The 15,682-nt window shown below is 37.4% G+C and overlaps 1 protein-coding gene across 1 annotated transcript in view; it reads right to left on the minus strand.

Annotated features, from left to right (window-relative positions):
* The window catches only part of ALG5 (ALG5 dolichyl-phosphate beta-glucosyltransferase), a 21,483-nt gene extending 5,802 nt beyond the window's left edge, over positions 1–15,681 (minus strand). The window contains exons 1-8 of the mRNA XM_057374717.1: positions 15,531–15,681; positions 14,343–14,484; positions 13,468–13,514; positions 12,783–12,851; positions 11,456–11,548; positions 9,789–9,902; positions 8,411–8,470; positions 5,598–5,749 (exon numbers count right to left, since the gene is read on the minus strand). Coding sequence (XP_057230700.1) covers positions 5,598–5,749; positions 8,411–8,470; positions 9,789–9,902; positions 11,456–11,548; positions 12,783–12,851; positions 13,468–13,514; positions 14,343–14,484; positions 15,531–15,611 — 758 coding nt within the window. The 5' untranslated portion in view covers positions 15,612–15,681. The remainder of the gene's footprint in view (positions 1–5,597; positions 5,750–8,410; positions 8,471–9,788; positions 9,903–11,455; positions 11,549–12,782; positions 12,852–13,467; positions 13,515–14,342; positions 14,485–15,530) is intronic.
* Position 15,682: the final 1 nt, after the last annotated feature.

Raw genomic sequence — 15,682 nt, forward strand, 5'->3', positions numbered from 1 at the left:
CCCCCCCACTTCCAAAAACTGGGCCAAGCAAAACCAACATACTGTGGACAACTGATGACTGGAATGTCAGCAYATACATCACAGAACAACAACATTAAATAGTTCTGTGAACTACAGGGCTCAAAGTAAAAGATTGAAAGCACAGGAATTAATCGAGTTGAACATTAATATTGTTAAATGAAGCTGCCATTTGAGTAACAATGAACATACTCGGAATTTAAAAAAACAAAACSTATTCAAAGCTGCAAGGAGAATCACTTAAGAGAATTCAGGTTCCAATCTAAGTACCCMAAGTTAGATACTCAAAAATATATGGTGTGAACAATTTTGCTATCTATTTCTAATAGTGCCTCCATGATGTGTTAATTACCACAAACATGTAATATAAAATASAGAAAAAATTCTCTAGGTGGTTGTGTTTTGGTTAAGTTACAGTTTAAGACAGTGCTGGCTAAAATTCGTYCTAACACCAAGTTGGGAGGTGTTTAATTCAATTCAGTCCTTTTAAACCGAATCCTTAAGATGCTTGAGATTATAAAATATCTCTCCTGAAAATTATTACGTATTTTAAAATTGCATTAGGACTCTTTTTTTTTCCTCGTCCAGTATTTTATGTTTCAAAAAACAAAATCAGGCCTTCACTTATAATGTTTTAACTGGAATTTATGCTTTTTGTACACCCAAAATATGTTTTTCCAGTAAACTCCTAAGGGCAAAGAAAAATGCCAATGGTTAAAAGGTCTAACAAAGAAACGGTATGTCAAGTGGGCTACACTGCCAGAATTGCCCTAGCTAATCTGGGGCTTTTGAAAGTCCGTATATGTCAGCCAGGAGTAGGACTTTTTACAGGACAAAACAGACACAGGTAAAACAGAAAAAAATATTTTTGCCTTGACTAGATAATTGTAAACAATTCTACTTGCCATGCACAAAATCAGGAAAAAAACCAACTAATTCTACTGCTTGTGTTGGTCTACAAAGGCACAGAAGTGGGAAAAAAAAATCCCTGTAGCAGTATGAATGCTTATTTTTCTATAATTTTTATACAGCAATTCCTATTTAGAGATTAGTGACAAACTGGAGAAACAAACACTCATTTTTTATATTGATCTTTCCAGTTTTAAATGTGAAACAACATGGCTTGTTCAGTGCACAAGCAAATGGTTATAGAAAAAAGTAAAAGCAACAATTTGATCTGTTCAATGATCTGCTGGCTGGTACAATGCCATTATAAACTGCCACTTCACAAAAATACATCAATAAAATCAGGACTAGAACTAGATTTTGAATTTCMCCTCCTTTTATCATTAAGGCAGGAAAATAATTGCTATGTCAAGTTCTCCTAAGGAYAGCATTTTCTAGCTGGAAGAAAATATATGCGCTTTTTTCTAGTCAGGAGAAACCAAAGACCAAATTTAGAATAAGAAAATTTGGCCAGTGAGACCATTTAATTTTCCAGTATTTCTCCTGTGCATCAAAATTTAACACAAACAGTTACATTTCTCAGGTCAAGACTGTGGGTGCAGAACCAGAGCTYCTTTTGTAGCCTGAAGCAAGTAATTCCAACTGCCTGCTATGTTTTTATAATATCTCTTTTAATTTTCTCTAAAGTTTTAAATTTAAAAATGTGCTCCATCTATTTCTGAAAAACAGATTAGTTGTGTAATCAGATTCAGAATCTAAAACACAAAGCATATGCTCTATTCAAAAAGTTGCTCTCATTTCAAACTAATGTCAAAACTTTGCTATTTAGAAAGTAAATTTCAAGAATGTTTCGTTTATATTCATATATACACAGCCAAAGGACAGTTAAACAAAAAAGACAATGAGAACACTCACAAAAAAGCGCTGCTTTAGGATGTAAGCATTATTTCTCAGTATCAAATATATAAACAGCTTGCAGACTGTATTAATTTTCAAATGCTTTCTAAAAATTAGGGGCAGATTAAAAAAAAATCTAGGAAATATCTTGGTCTCTCTTTAAAGAGTGTTATGTGATCCTTATTGCCATAATGATAAAACTGTATTTTTCCTTGTATGCTTCAGCTGGCTTTCCAGATTTCCAGAACTTAAGCATCTATAAATCAAATTCAGCACAGTAAGAAGAAAAATCTGGTTGGTTTGCTAGTATTTTTAATATTAAAGAGGTGACATTCACATCACTGTCCTCTGGAATGGAAAAAGCATGGAGAAGGCATAAAGACATGAGGGTCTAAGCAGTCAGGCATTATTAGATAGCTGATTTTATAGTAATTTTATATTGACTTCATGAGTAAATACATTATGCATCAATTTTAGTCTAAATATTTTTGATAAGAATTCATCCASCACTGTAGTACCCCCACAAATGCAAGCCTGACTAAGTTTAAGCAGATAGGACAGATGATTTAGTTTTTGCAGAAGTCTGGTGTGGTGTTCACTSTCTTCTGCAGCTCACCAAGCGCTCCAGTGTCGCATCTGGGGAGCCCTTGGCTGACTCAAGGACCAGGGTGCTTAATTCAGATGGCTTTTAACCTATTAAATACTGCTTGTTTCTTGAATATTCTCCAGCACTCTCCTCCATTATTCCCAGAATATCTGAGCACTAACCATACTGAATACTTCTTCAAATACCTAACAGAGCTGCACTCCGCTCTGTTTTAAGATTCAAAGATTTAAGATCAAAGAGAATCAAATAATTTCCTCAGATGTCAAATAGCCCCAATGCAGTGATGCAGAAGCAGAAATAAATCCAGATATCAGAGCCTCTTATCCAATACCAAGAGAGTGTTTTCTCTGCACCCTCTTGCTGATGGTCTCRGTATAAAAAAGCTTCTCTGTGACCTGGCAGGGGACTCCACATTGTTCCAYGTCAGCAGAAATACAATACCAATTCTATTTCTTACTCTTCTGTCTCCATACTTATGGTATGTACAGAACTTCTACGGCACAATGTCCAACCAGTTTTTATTTTCCTTTTCACACGTGTTATGCAATGGAAAGATATGAGGGGCCGGAATTGTTTAAAATAAGAAGTTTCCAGTATTGAACTATTTCAGATTCTTACGTAATTATATACAAAGAAATCTAATGGGAGGTCTATGGGATGAATATTTGATGTCCCTATATAATTTCCAACTGCAATTATCCCAACTGTTTGTACAACACTGACATTTCAGTTAGGACTACAATTCCACTGAATAAATGCACTCTCCCCWCATATRTCTCCACATCTCCCACCTTATTTCCAGATCTTATAAATATTAACTGGGACAGGGACAGTACTTTGTTTTGTGCACTGACATGCTATCTTCCAGTTACATATGCTCAATGACTAGCTGTGGAGCTGATAAATAACTTTCGAGACCTTATTATACTTTCTTTTCTTCAGTAGTGGCAATAATTTGAGTTCCTCTCCTCTAAGTGGATTTCATTTTCCACAAAACTTGCAAATAAGCCAATAAATATGGAAATGAAGGCAGGTAAACACAGAGATTGTTGATTGACAGATGAGCATAAAACCAGACAATATATTGCCAGTTTGAGCAGAATTAAACTAAATTTAAAAAAAAACCACCCAAAAAACCTATAGATGTTTTAGGCAAATTTGTGACTTGGAATTATCTGAAGAGCTTMTTTCTTGGAAGAATTTGAATTATTCTTTTCATGACCCACAAAACAAGCATTCTTTTTAGTTACCAGTACATTTCAGATAAATAAGAAAACACACTGGGGATTAGTTTATGGATTACTGTAAATGAAAGAGCAAAAACAGAAGGCTCATTTTCTAGCAGCACATACAAGGCACAATGAACTAAGACACGAGGATCTGGTATGTCCCACACCAATAATATAATTACTATAAAATGTTAGCAATAATCCTTTTTCATTGCTTCTATTCCTGGATAATGGGGTACAGCAGAATTGTTTTTACTCTTTCATTTCTTTGGTGCTAGATAATTGAAGTGGCAGAAGAAAGCCTGCTAAGATTTTATCTGTAAGAAACACTTTCTGTAGCCATTAAGTGCAATTACAAAAAAAAAAAAACCCTTCAGTTTAAAAAAGAAAAACTTAAAAATTCAATATTGCATTTTAACAGAATGAACTGATTATCCTCATTTATTTCTTTCAGGTTTTTTCTTGAAGTATTTAATTTATAAARTGAAGTTAAATAAGCAATTTTGAGATGTGCACCTCTGGGCCTTGCATATATGTTTAACTAGGTATTTGGAAAATCCCTGTATGCAAAATTAACAGAACTTTATGGATCAAGACTGGGCTTGGAGGTAACTGCACAAATCATACTTTTAGGTCAGCTATAATTTCCTTTGAGGCAATAAGTAAACCACTCAGGTGGGAAAGTGGTTCTCGGACTGTTGACTGCTCACAGGTACAGATTTGATGCAGCAGAAGCTCTACATTCCACACCAGATTCGTGTRCCTAAACATGACCTTTGCAACTGCAGCCTGGAGGTGCAGTACAGCTGTCAAAGCTCAACCTAAAACTGTACATGYTAGAAATGGATTGTAGGATTGCACGTTTGTTTATGGGAACATTATTCAGCAGTTCTGTTCCCTGGCAGCAAGCAGTAGCCTGTGAGAGATTTTCYTGAATGAAGACAATAGTTTGAAAAGGTTTGATTATACCTAATTAAACTATCCTTTTTAGCAACAATTGTGGAATAGAAGATGTATAGAAATTATGGTATTTGCGTGACAACAGTGTTTCAGTCCCATAACATTAGTCATGGCTATATCATTCTCACATGGGAACTATTCTAGCTAAATTACAACTGAAGTAGCTCTAAAGTAATTAAAAAACTACACGTAATTTTCTATTTTCTTAATGATATCTATCACTAGTCCTCTCAGAAAATACTTTAGTTAAGAAAATAAGCAAAGAACAGGCATTTGTTTTCACTTTAGAGTCCTCAGCAATTACAAACATCAGATACTGATTTTACTTAGAATATTTTGGACAAGCAGTACTGAATTGTAATGTATAAAAAATAAGACTGATAAAAGTTTTGAATAGGATTAATAATTCTTAACTTTCCTTATCAYAATAACAGCTTTTCTCCATTTCTTACTCTGCTTGCATGGCGTGGCTTATATCTGAGAAAGGAGAGAGGACTCACAGCAATAGGGAGTGGATTACAGCACAACAAAAAATTGTTTGTTTGAAATTTCTTCTGGAGATGAAGAAAGAAGAGTTATTGGGATTTTCTGTTCTTTGGGGCCTTTCTCCCCCTTTTTTCCTCTCCTCTTTCTGAATCAGTTACCATTTCCTCTGACAAGGCAAAACCAAAATATCCTACCTAGGATTACATAACTCTTTTGAGAAAAGAGAATAAAATTAAATAAAGAATAAAATKAAATACCCAACTGTTTTCCTAGAGTGTATCTTAGTAAGAACATAGAATTTCTAGGACATTTTAATGCAACAAGAAATCGAAGTTGCCATGCAAGCAGTACTGTAATTGGCRAAACTGAGCAGCTGAGATTTATACACAGACATTGCACACTTCCTTGGAGCTGGAACACTGAAATTACTTTTTCAAACCCATGTTCAATTACAAAAAAAAAAAAACCCAACAACAAAAAAAGCAACAATTTACCAGCGTTCTATATGAAGATTTGAGAATGTCTGAAAGGCAGCTTCTCTGGTTAGAAGTTTAAATCCRCACTGTGTGTCCCGGATCTCTTTGACACAGAGAAACCACACAAGGAAGTGGAAACCGTACATGAGGAGAGTTCGAAAGTAAGAGCGCTGTGGACAAAAGGCAAGGAGTTAGATGGTTTTGAGTGATGGGTGAAGTGCTTGAAGAGAGCTGTCTTAGAGGACAGTAACCCTGAGATAAACCTTGAGATAGCTCTCAAAGTTTGTAAACTGGCTGTGTTTTGCATTGGAACGAAAACAGAACTTAGCAATTGTTACAGTGAAACAAAATTTTAGCTGAAAGGGAAAGATTTTGATCTAGGAAAAGACTTGCCASTCATGTGCATGGTCTAGGACAGAAGAAATCCAAGTTCTTTTTTCTGCTCTTTCTAGTTCAGAGCAGTTTTTCACTCTGAATAATGCCCTATTAAGTAAAGCAGGAACCTGCACCCGGATTWGTGAACACCCATACTATCTTCTGCATGATTTTTTTGGGAGTATATGATGGACCAAGTGAAAACCAGGTCTCAAGTAAAGAGTGCTGTGCAAGGTAATATTTCATTTTATATTTCCAGCAACGTTACAATCATCTCTTTCATCTTTTGCTTTCACAGATATACTTCATATTCCTGATAAATGTTCCCAGCCTACTCTTTGCTTACACTTGTGYTCTTGACACAATAATCATACAGGTAAGTCTGTCCATGGACTCCAGAGGCTGGATTCTGGATTTGCAGAGGTTCCTCTTAGTCTTTTATTCAGGTTCCTAAACAACTAGGACTCTGATCCATTGCTCCTGAACTCACTGCTGTTCTTAAGCTCAATTTAAGTGAATGTATCTACCACTGCAAGCCATATATCATGTAAAACCTATGGGAGCCAACAAATCAACTGTTAAGCATCTCTGGGTGATAGGAGATGCCTTTAAAGCCAACAATTTAGAATCACACTTGAAAAGKGAGAAGATGCTCAGCTTATTATATAACGGCCTTTGGCTTCAGGAAATTCCAATTCATAGGCTGTGYTTTTTGAAAAGTGCTCTTGCCCCAGTTTACTGGTGGATCTGGTGTGGCACTTTTGGCTCTTTTGGCTGTGTTACCAAGAACACAAGGCCCCCACCAGTGCCAGAAGGGAAACACTAGGAGGCTGCATGATTGTYAGACAGTGAAACTGTGCACTTACTTCACAAAGAGGAGTTCCTGGGTTATGTTTATCTCTCCTAAGACTATTTATTCAAGTCATATTATAGATTTATTAAAGGACATTAACAGTTCTGGAAGCAGACCAGAACTCTTGATGTATYGAGACTGAACATAAGGGTGAAATTCTGTTCTAAATAAATTCAATACAGCTGCTTACCACAGCTTCATTCTACTGTCTCAGATGCCAGTAAATTCAGAGAGAAATCCCAACATCTAAAAGATTGCAAGTTTTTCTTACTTACTGCATTACATAACAGTCCTTTCCCACTGGAGTAAAAGCAGTCTTTCCATTCCAGTCTAGAGACACTTGGGCTACACATCTCAAACAAACCTAACTGGTCTGTGATTCCTCTATTAAAAATTCAGAAATATGGGGAGAATAGGAATGGATATGTATTTTTGTACTAAAAGATCAAAGTCCTGCTCCAATTCCTCTCCCTTACGCAGCAAGATCTTCCAAGATGAAAAGAAATATGAACACACTGAAAAAAGTTTGTCTACATTCAGCACATGACCACAAGCAGCTTTTCTGGGCTTTTTATCAGCTACATAATCTCCCCGTAGTAGTTCCTAGTTTCTAATAATGATGAAGGGATTGAGGTTTAGGGGGTTTACTTTGTGTGCGTGGGGTTTTTTTTCATGTGAGGATGCTAACATATGTGCAGCAGTATTTGCAGGAACTCTTTTCAGTGAACCACTCCAATACTATCTAATAAACCAGAAGAAAAAACTACAGATCTACCAGAGGCTGAACATTAATTACCAGTGTAACTTTCTTTGAACTTCTTTAAGTATTTTAGTAGTTGTGTATGTATTTTAGAATAATTTCAAGTACTAAACATCAGTATAAACAAGGCTTACTCTTGAGAACATTCACMATGATGAGCACATCCAATGACAGTAAAAAAATGAGCGCAGCAATGTGTCTGCTGCAATACAAGTTCCATGCCTGTGCTTTGTCAATTAGTGTCTGCCAAGACATCAGAAAATCAGATGCAAGATAAGGCCATGTGCCTGTGCATCACTGTTTATAAGACAAGAGTCGCGCAGTATAGAACAGTACTGTCTGCGTGTTCAAAACTCAAAAATTTTACTATGAGTAATACAGAAAAATGAAACTACTTTCTCATGAATTGAGGTACTCTTCAAACAGCTGGCTGCTAATTCTCCCTAACTCATTTTAAACAGGTTTCCAGATCTGCAGGCCAAGTTATCGCACTGGAAGGAAATCAGTAATAATGAACTCATCAGCTTCTTTCCATTCCAGCCCCGTACTGGTTACTAGCTACCAATTCTCTCAGAGTTTAGAAGTACCGCCTGTGAGACGTTATCAACTATAAAAATTAAATCCGTAACTTGGAACACTAACTGAAATGAGTTCAAAGTGCCTGAAATCTAGAGTACACCCTTTGTATATGATGGAGCACATCCTGCATTTATGAAAATATTTTTCTTATTTTTAGCTTYTATTCTTTTACAAATACTRAWTATCTAATTGCAGAACCTGTAGAAYAGAAACAAAWAACAGAAATATTTGGCTATTAATACACAGCAGKAAATGGAAACAAACCTTTGCTATTGAGTCCTTCTCCAGATGAGCTCTAGAACCACAGGAAATAGCCATCTCCTTCTGTACAGAAATATAAAGAGTTAATACTCAAATATTTTTTTGAATCAGTGGAATCTTGTGTTGAGGATTGTAAAATAAAAATACATCAAAGCAGTTGATGATTCGGGTATAAGCATCAAAGCATCAAACCCTTTTCTGCTTCCTGTAGCTGCACTTCTTCTACTGCTAGGTTTTGAGCTGAATCAATCTTCTACAATTAATAGAAAATCTAAGTTTATTATAATTTGCATATGGTGCATATAAATTGGTTTAATTTATTCAGGGCTGGTTTAGCTTACAGTGTTTACTGTATGCATACAGCAAATATGTTTAGGAGCACAGATAAGCATGCAGAATTCCTGGGAACTCAATGTTAYCATGTACATTTTCCTTAAATACTGCACAGTGGAAGGGATAACAGAATAAAGCACTTGTAGCACTAAAGTACCTTCAAACAAATCAAATGCCATAGTATCAGCCAAAAATATAATCTCAAATTAAATCAACATGATCAAAACAAAATGTTTAACATTATTGTCATGCTACTACTTCTTACATGAAAGCTCTCAAATCTATTGTTTAAGAACATAGAGCCAATGCTTAAAAATCAGCAGCTGCTGCCAACCCTGCTAGGGTAGCACATCAGGGTCACACATTGCCCCTCAGGCCTTGCACTTGTTCTCCTGCACTCACTGACTGAGACCCCTTCCACAGGTACATCCCTCACAGCACTGGGTGGAAGGCTGCACATCCCTTATGGCACTCTGGGAAACCAAGTACAGTACCTCTCTCATCTGCATTTAAGCAGAAAATAAACCTCAGTTCTTTCATGTCAAGCTCCCAGATAAGAATGACTATGCAGGGAGGTGTTCTTGTTCCACAGGTTTTTGAATTTTTATTCACAGTAAGAGTTCTTCCAAATACTGTCATTAAACTAAGGACKCTGAGAAAACCAAGAGGGAKRAMTTAAGAYGCTCTCTTAAATGTATATAGKATGACATCAGATAAAATKAAAAAAACAAAACAGTTAACAAAGAAAACTAAGTAGGCATCACATGGTATTTATACAGAACAGAACAACTTCAAGCAATTTGAAGGAAGGATAAACAGCAAATARKAYATTCTGTAYTGCCCTGAAGCAGGCWCAATGGATGGAWAGGAGGTAAGAACTCCAYGAAWGGTCCTTTTGASAGCCCATTMTTGARGSTTCTAACCTTACAGTTAAGTCTTCAGACTTACACCTAAATCTTCAACTGGATCTCAAAAAWGTTGAAGAGRATTACAAAAGTCAATMTGCATGCATGYGTRTTWAAGTAAAAGCATGAGAATTTATACYTACAGGCCATGGCTGAAGATTCTTTAGACCTTCTTCTACTTTTTCAATATCTGCAAATTTWGTAGCTCCATCTGCATCAGCCATAAGAATCTTTTTCCCCCGAGAACTAAAGACACCCTGCAACAAAAACAGTCAATAAAAAAAACAAGACCTCTGAAACCAATTATTTGTTGTAAGTTAGGTGCAACACACTATGAAAACCTAACGTAGCAACAAGACAGTGCCATCTCACAGGTTCCACACAACAGGCGAGTCTTAACTTAATATTCCGCTACTAACAATAATTTACCTATTTATAATGTAGTAACATCTAGAGACTCCACACTCTTGAGTGTCCAAAGTGACAAAAAATGTATGAATTTGAAAAGCTAACAATTCCTCTCAGGAAAAGCTTGCAAACTAAGAGCTTTACAAACCTGAATCTAAAAGGCAACAGGTTACTACAGTTAGCTCAGACGGGAGCACAAATAAGCAGTGATTAGCAGCTGCCACTGCACTGGATGGCTTTTCTTTGTCACGTGAACTATGGAAAGGAGGATGCAGAAGTTTTTCCTCACRCTGTTTCAAGAGAATTCTAGAGCTATTTCTCAAAACTAATTTAAGTCTCAAGTCAAAGTATCACTGCAAAACATTTGCTATGCATACATCTCAGTTTGTTTTGCCATATTCTTGGTCAGACAAATTTTACTATTTTTGAAGGGGACCAGGCAGAAAAACAATTAGCAGTGGGTTTGACAAAAGTACTGTCACAACCAAGCATGTGTGCATTTGAGAAAACCTGTCGAGGAAGTAGTTGCACACACATCTACTCTAGTCTATGCAATTGAAAAAATACAGCACRCAGAAAATTCTTCTCCTTCTCTTGGAATAAATTCAAAATTGTAACTCTTACAACAGTTCTGTATGTTCTAATACAATGTTCTCTCCATTTCCTATAGTCACTCATTTTTCATAAAAAATAAATTGACACATTAAAGATAGAGCTGAAAGTACAGATAAAGACATATCCATAGATGATACCACCCATTTTCAGAAAAGCAAGGTGTCATTCATCATAAGAATAAAATGTTCCTTCTAAATGTGTAACAGCTATTTTATTTTTAGAACATGTTCATTTTATGATAATGCCTATGTGAAAGCATAAATTGTGTTGTTTTGACTTTCGAGTGTGGATGATAGCAGTGGGCTTCAGTAAACAAAAACTGTATGAACACTCGTTTATCAGCCATCTTAAAAAACACAGCTATGACCTGGAGAGCAAAGTTGCAAATTTGGTTCTATTTTGTCTACAAAACCTTAACTTTAATCTATAACAGTTTTAGTTTTTNTTTGTTTGTTTTTTTGGGTTTTTTTTTGCTGGCTACTATAAATGCATGCCTATTTCTAAGTAGAACTAATATGAATACAGAATTCAAGCACTTTTTCTACTTTGATTTCCATATTAAAAAAGTTTCTTTGTTATTGATCTTTCTGGAAAGACAACACTGCTCCCAAGATAGAAAATAAACTTATTTTGAAAACGTCTTTGCTTTAATTTATAGAATCTGTRCTCACTTTTCTCATAATCATTTTGTTAATGCATTGAATTCAAAATGTCCATCAGCACAGCTCTATCTTCTGCATATTTGGGCACAGGTAGTTCAAACAGAGAAGATGAAAGTATTAATTACCGTCCTGACTGCTCCCCCTTTCCCTCGATTTTTTTCCAAAGAAATCACTCGCACTTTGTCACTTCCATATTTCTTGCAGTACTCCTTTGCAACCTGACAGATACACAAAAAACCAGCATAAAACAAAACCAGGAACCAAGAGAGAAGTTTACATTTGCTCACCCTTTAAAAGAAAATAAATTAATAGCACTGAGCTATAACCACTTCAGTCGGCACAAATACATTGCCAGTGTTCGCTGGAGTCTGTTTGGGAAAATAAAAAACAGTTCAAAGTCAAAACAAGAGGACTGAAGAAACTAATGGTCAATAAGAACAGGATATTTCCCCAAGCAATTTCAACCCCATCCTCCCACCTCCAAAAAACTCAATCACAATTTAATTTATATCATACTACTACAGAACTTTTCTATTAACACCAACARTTAATAAAAGAAATATAATTTTCTATGACAGCTACCTATTTCTCACTTGTCTTGCTATTTGTGGTTTTGAACAAAAATTTACATTGATCTAAAATCCCATTCACACTGCACATTTTGGTATGTCATGKGGGGAAGAGTGGGGAGGAGAATGCTTGAGTTTTCTCCTAATTTTTTCTAAAGGTTGTCCTGAGTCCTTTTATATCCAGAGGCCTGCAGCCATTGTATGCTCAGTTGTAAGAGATGGCAGAAGGAATAYACAGCAGTCAAAAAAATTATACAAGCAATCCTTAATGGACAWACTTAAGGAAAGCAAATTGAAAAGCAATATGCATTTTAGTAGCTACCATAAACATCTTCTAGGCAGTAGAAAAAAACGCTCAAGCTGTCCTTTCCAATGACATACATCAAAGGACTATTTTGAAAATGCTACTACTGACAAAAGGATTTTTAAATGAACAATCCCATGAAGGGTGTGGCAAAGAACTATGTCAGCTGTTCTGTCAATCACAGTATAATGGGATATTTTAAAAGACTTTTTAGCTTCCTCRAATTCATATTCACATCATCATTATGCACATGTGGAGTACTTAAAGTGAAATCTCTTGTAGTTAGGATTAGAATTCTTAGAATCTCAGCTGYAAGAAAATGGCTGTCACAGTTGCCARTCAAGAAAACTAGAATCAGCAAAARAATTATGTGTATTCATGTGCATAYGTGACAYCCATGATGCATMAAGGACAAYAATAGAAAGCWTTCAGAAATATGAACTTCAATTGTYAATTRYTTCAAGTACCAAAATATAAATGCAAAACATTGTTATATTCCACAAATACATAAAAAGCCAAAGAAAAACAGTACAAAAATCCATGCCTCTGATTGCTTGAGAAGATACTTCATTTTCTTACCTTTGCAGTTTGATCTTTACTACCATCATTAACCACTATGACTTCGTAAGTGAATGAAGAATCTCGTTTCTTGAAAATAAAAGCAGAAATAATGCCTTTCATCCAATTTCTTAAGTAGGCAATAKGTCTTTCAAACATCATTATTCTTTTCTCCCTAGCATTCATTCACAGTTGTCAGCACTAATATGATGCAATAAATTTGTTAAGATGGCAAAATTAAAAAAAAATTTGCCATATTTTATGCACATGCCATTACACTGGCTTGTCATGCTACCATCTAGAACTAAAAAATCAWTTTAATCATAGAAGATGAAAGCTCGAAAAAAACATCACTGTTAAGAAAACCTGAACAAAACAAAATCCACAAACTTTCACAAGGGGTGTCTTACCCACAGAGCAAATCCTAATGAAGAACAGATGCTTAAGAAATTTGTTGGAACAAACCAATAGATCTCATGCATATGAAGATTTTTTCATCCTATAGTAGTGTATTAGATTTTTATTGAAKTTAAAAATACTTTCTAGCACTTGATCTAAAAATAGCTGAGAAGAGACAGAAGAATTACTTCCAAGTGGCCAAGTRTTACTGTTTTGATGTACACTAACATAACAAATGTTATGATTACTGACTTATTATACATAATGCACAGAAAAATAATGACTTTTTAAAGCAAAAAGAAAATACCTGTCTTYTTTCTAGATAATCCAAAGCTTCATCCATCATAAGAGGTACTAGAGAAAAGGTGGAGGAGGTCTGSTTAGTAGATTATAACAGGAAAAGCAACACAAGCACCTGCACAAGCAAGCTGAAAACAGCCACAAAGCAAGGCTGAGCTAATCAACTCTTTCACACAACACTACCTTCAGCAAACAAGCTTAGCAGCTGCAACTAAGTGCTATTGTTCCTAAAAGCAGAAAAAACACTGAAGAAAATCATACACATGATAAAAAGGACAAAACTATTTTTCTGAGGAACCAGCCTTTCATTTTGAAATATGTACTTCTCTACACACCATTAAAGGAAAAAAAAATCACTCTTCATGACTGACCCTRCAAAACAGCGCGATCTGTTTAAGTGCGCTGACAGTTTATGTACATCAGCTTTGGAGCTTGACTATTTCTATTCTATCTAAAAGCCTTCACTCAGTATCAGGTACTACTATCTACAGCCAAGTCAAACATAAACTCATGAAATCATCCCTTTTTCTACTTGTCTGAAGCTGCTGCTGTTGTTTAAAGAGCGGGAAGCTCTCAAATCAATTTAAAAAGTATTTTTCTACTTCTTGCCTTGCAGCATTTATAGGGGCAATGAACAGCCATTCTTCTGGGGCTCAYTGAAATGAAGATGATTCTTACAAGTGCCCCATGCTATTTTTAGCAGTAGAAATCAAGTTACACAATGCCTTAATTTTRAAATTCAATGTACTTGGACTGTTTTCTGGAAACTGTGTCCAAAATCTGATATATAACCTGGCCTACTGCTAACACAACTGACCTCTGCATTATTACAGTCACAACAGATACATTTTCTTCTTTTCCTCAAAACAAGAAAAATCTTACACCGGTTTTCCTCATTGTATGAAGGCACAACGACAGAGAGTTCTCGTGTAGCAGGATCACGTATATTTGGTGCAGATCCTTTCCTGCATTCAGCGTCTTTTTGTGGCATTGTTTTGGCAGTTACATGAGCAATTGCACAAATCTGTAATGAAAAYGATATGAGAAAAGTTGTTGAGCATTCTAATAGAAATTTACTTAGCTTTTAAATGTGCTACCAGGGGCAACCGAGTGTACTTCATTAATGAGGCAGGTCAGTGGTGTGGAACTTCATCCACTGCCTAAATCACACAGGACCAAAACCCTCTCATGTCATTTGGTTACTCCCACTCTGAGMACTGTTAGCATCATTGGCTTTTTGCTGTTTTTGACTGCCAGGTGTGCAGATGCCTCCAAAGTCGCGGTCCAAGCCCCTTCCCCAGGCAATCCTGGGCACACGAGCAGGTGGCACCTCTGACCCCTCACCAAGCCACTGAAATCATGGCCAGCCAGCCATATGTGCTTGCAAAAACTGAGGCTCTGATTGCACTACGCATGACTAAACTAAAGAGGCAGAACTTGGGTTCTAAAGCACTCTTACTTGGTGAAAGCACACACAGAATTCTTTTGAACCAATTAGGCTGGAAAACCTCTGAGATCAGCGAGTCARCTCYATGTCCCAACAYCACCAGGTCAACTAGATCACYRCACTGAGTGCCACGTCCAGTCTTTCCKTGAACACCTGCAGGGACGGTGACTCCACCAMCTCTCTGCAGGGCAGGATGTACACGTGGCACCGTGGACAGGCAGCAGAATGYCGCTTTCCAGGGGGTCGAACTYCTCAGTTTCGCAGGGCATTTTAAATACGAGGAAACACGGCAACTTCCCTAACGCTTAACGCGAAGGCGTTAACACGACATTTCCCCAGAGGCAGTGTAAGGCTTAAATACTCCGTCTTGGTCCCCTTTGCCAGGCACAGCACCCCACGCCTTGCCGAAACACGYTCCCCGCACAAACCCCTGCACAAGCGCGGCCCGGCCGACTGCTGCCGCCCATCCCGGGGCGACCCTGCCCTCCTGCGGGGCGCGGCGGGACCGCGGGACCCCTCGGCAGGGCCGGGACCGCAGGCAGTCCCCTGCCCAGCACCGGGGGGCGGCCTCGCTCACCGCCCCCGCCCCCGGGCCCACCGTGCCCGCGATGCGCGGCTCTCACCAGGACGAGAAGGAAGGCGGCGAGGGCCGCCAGCACCAGCGCGGCTGCAGGCAGGGACAGGGGCAGGGACGGCAGCGCCATCGCCCGCGGCAGCCGCGGGGCCCCAGCGCGCCGCGACAGCGACGCGGAAGAGGCCGCACCGCCCACCGGGT

This window comes from Malurus melanocephalus, unplaced genomic scaffold, assembly GCF_030028575.1.
Source record: "Malurus melanocephalus ecotype Western Australia unplaced genomic scaffold, MMel_1.1 scaffold_231, whole genome shotgun sequence".
Taxonomy (NCBI): Eukaryota; Metazoa; Chordata; class Aves; order Passeriformes; family Maluridae; genus Malurus; species Malurus melanocephalus.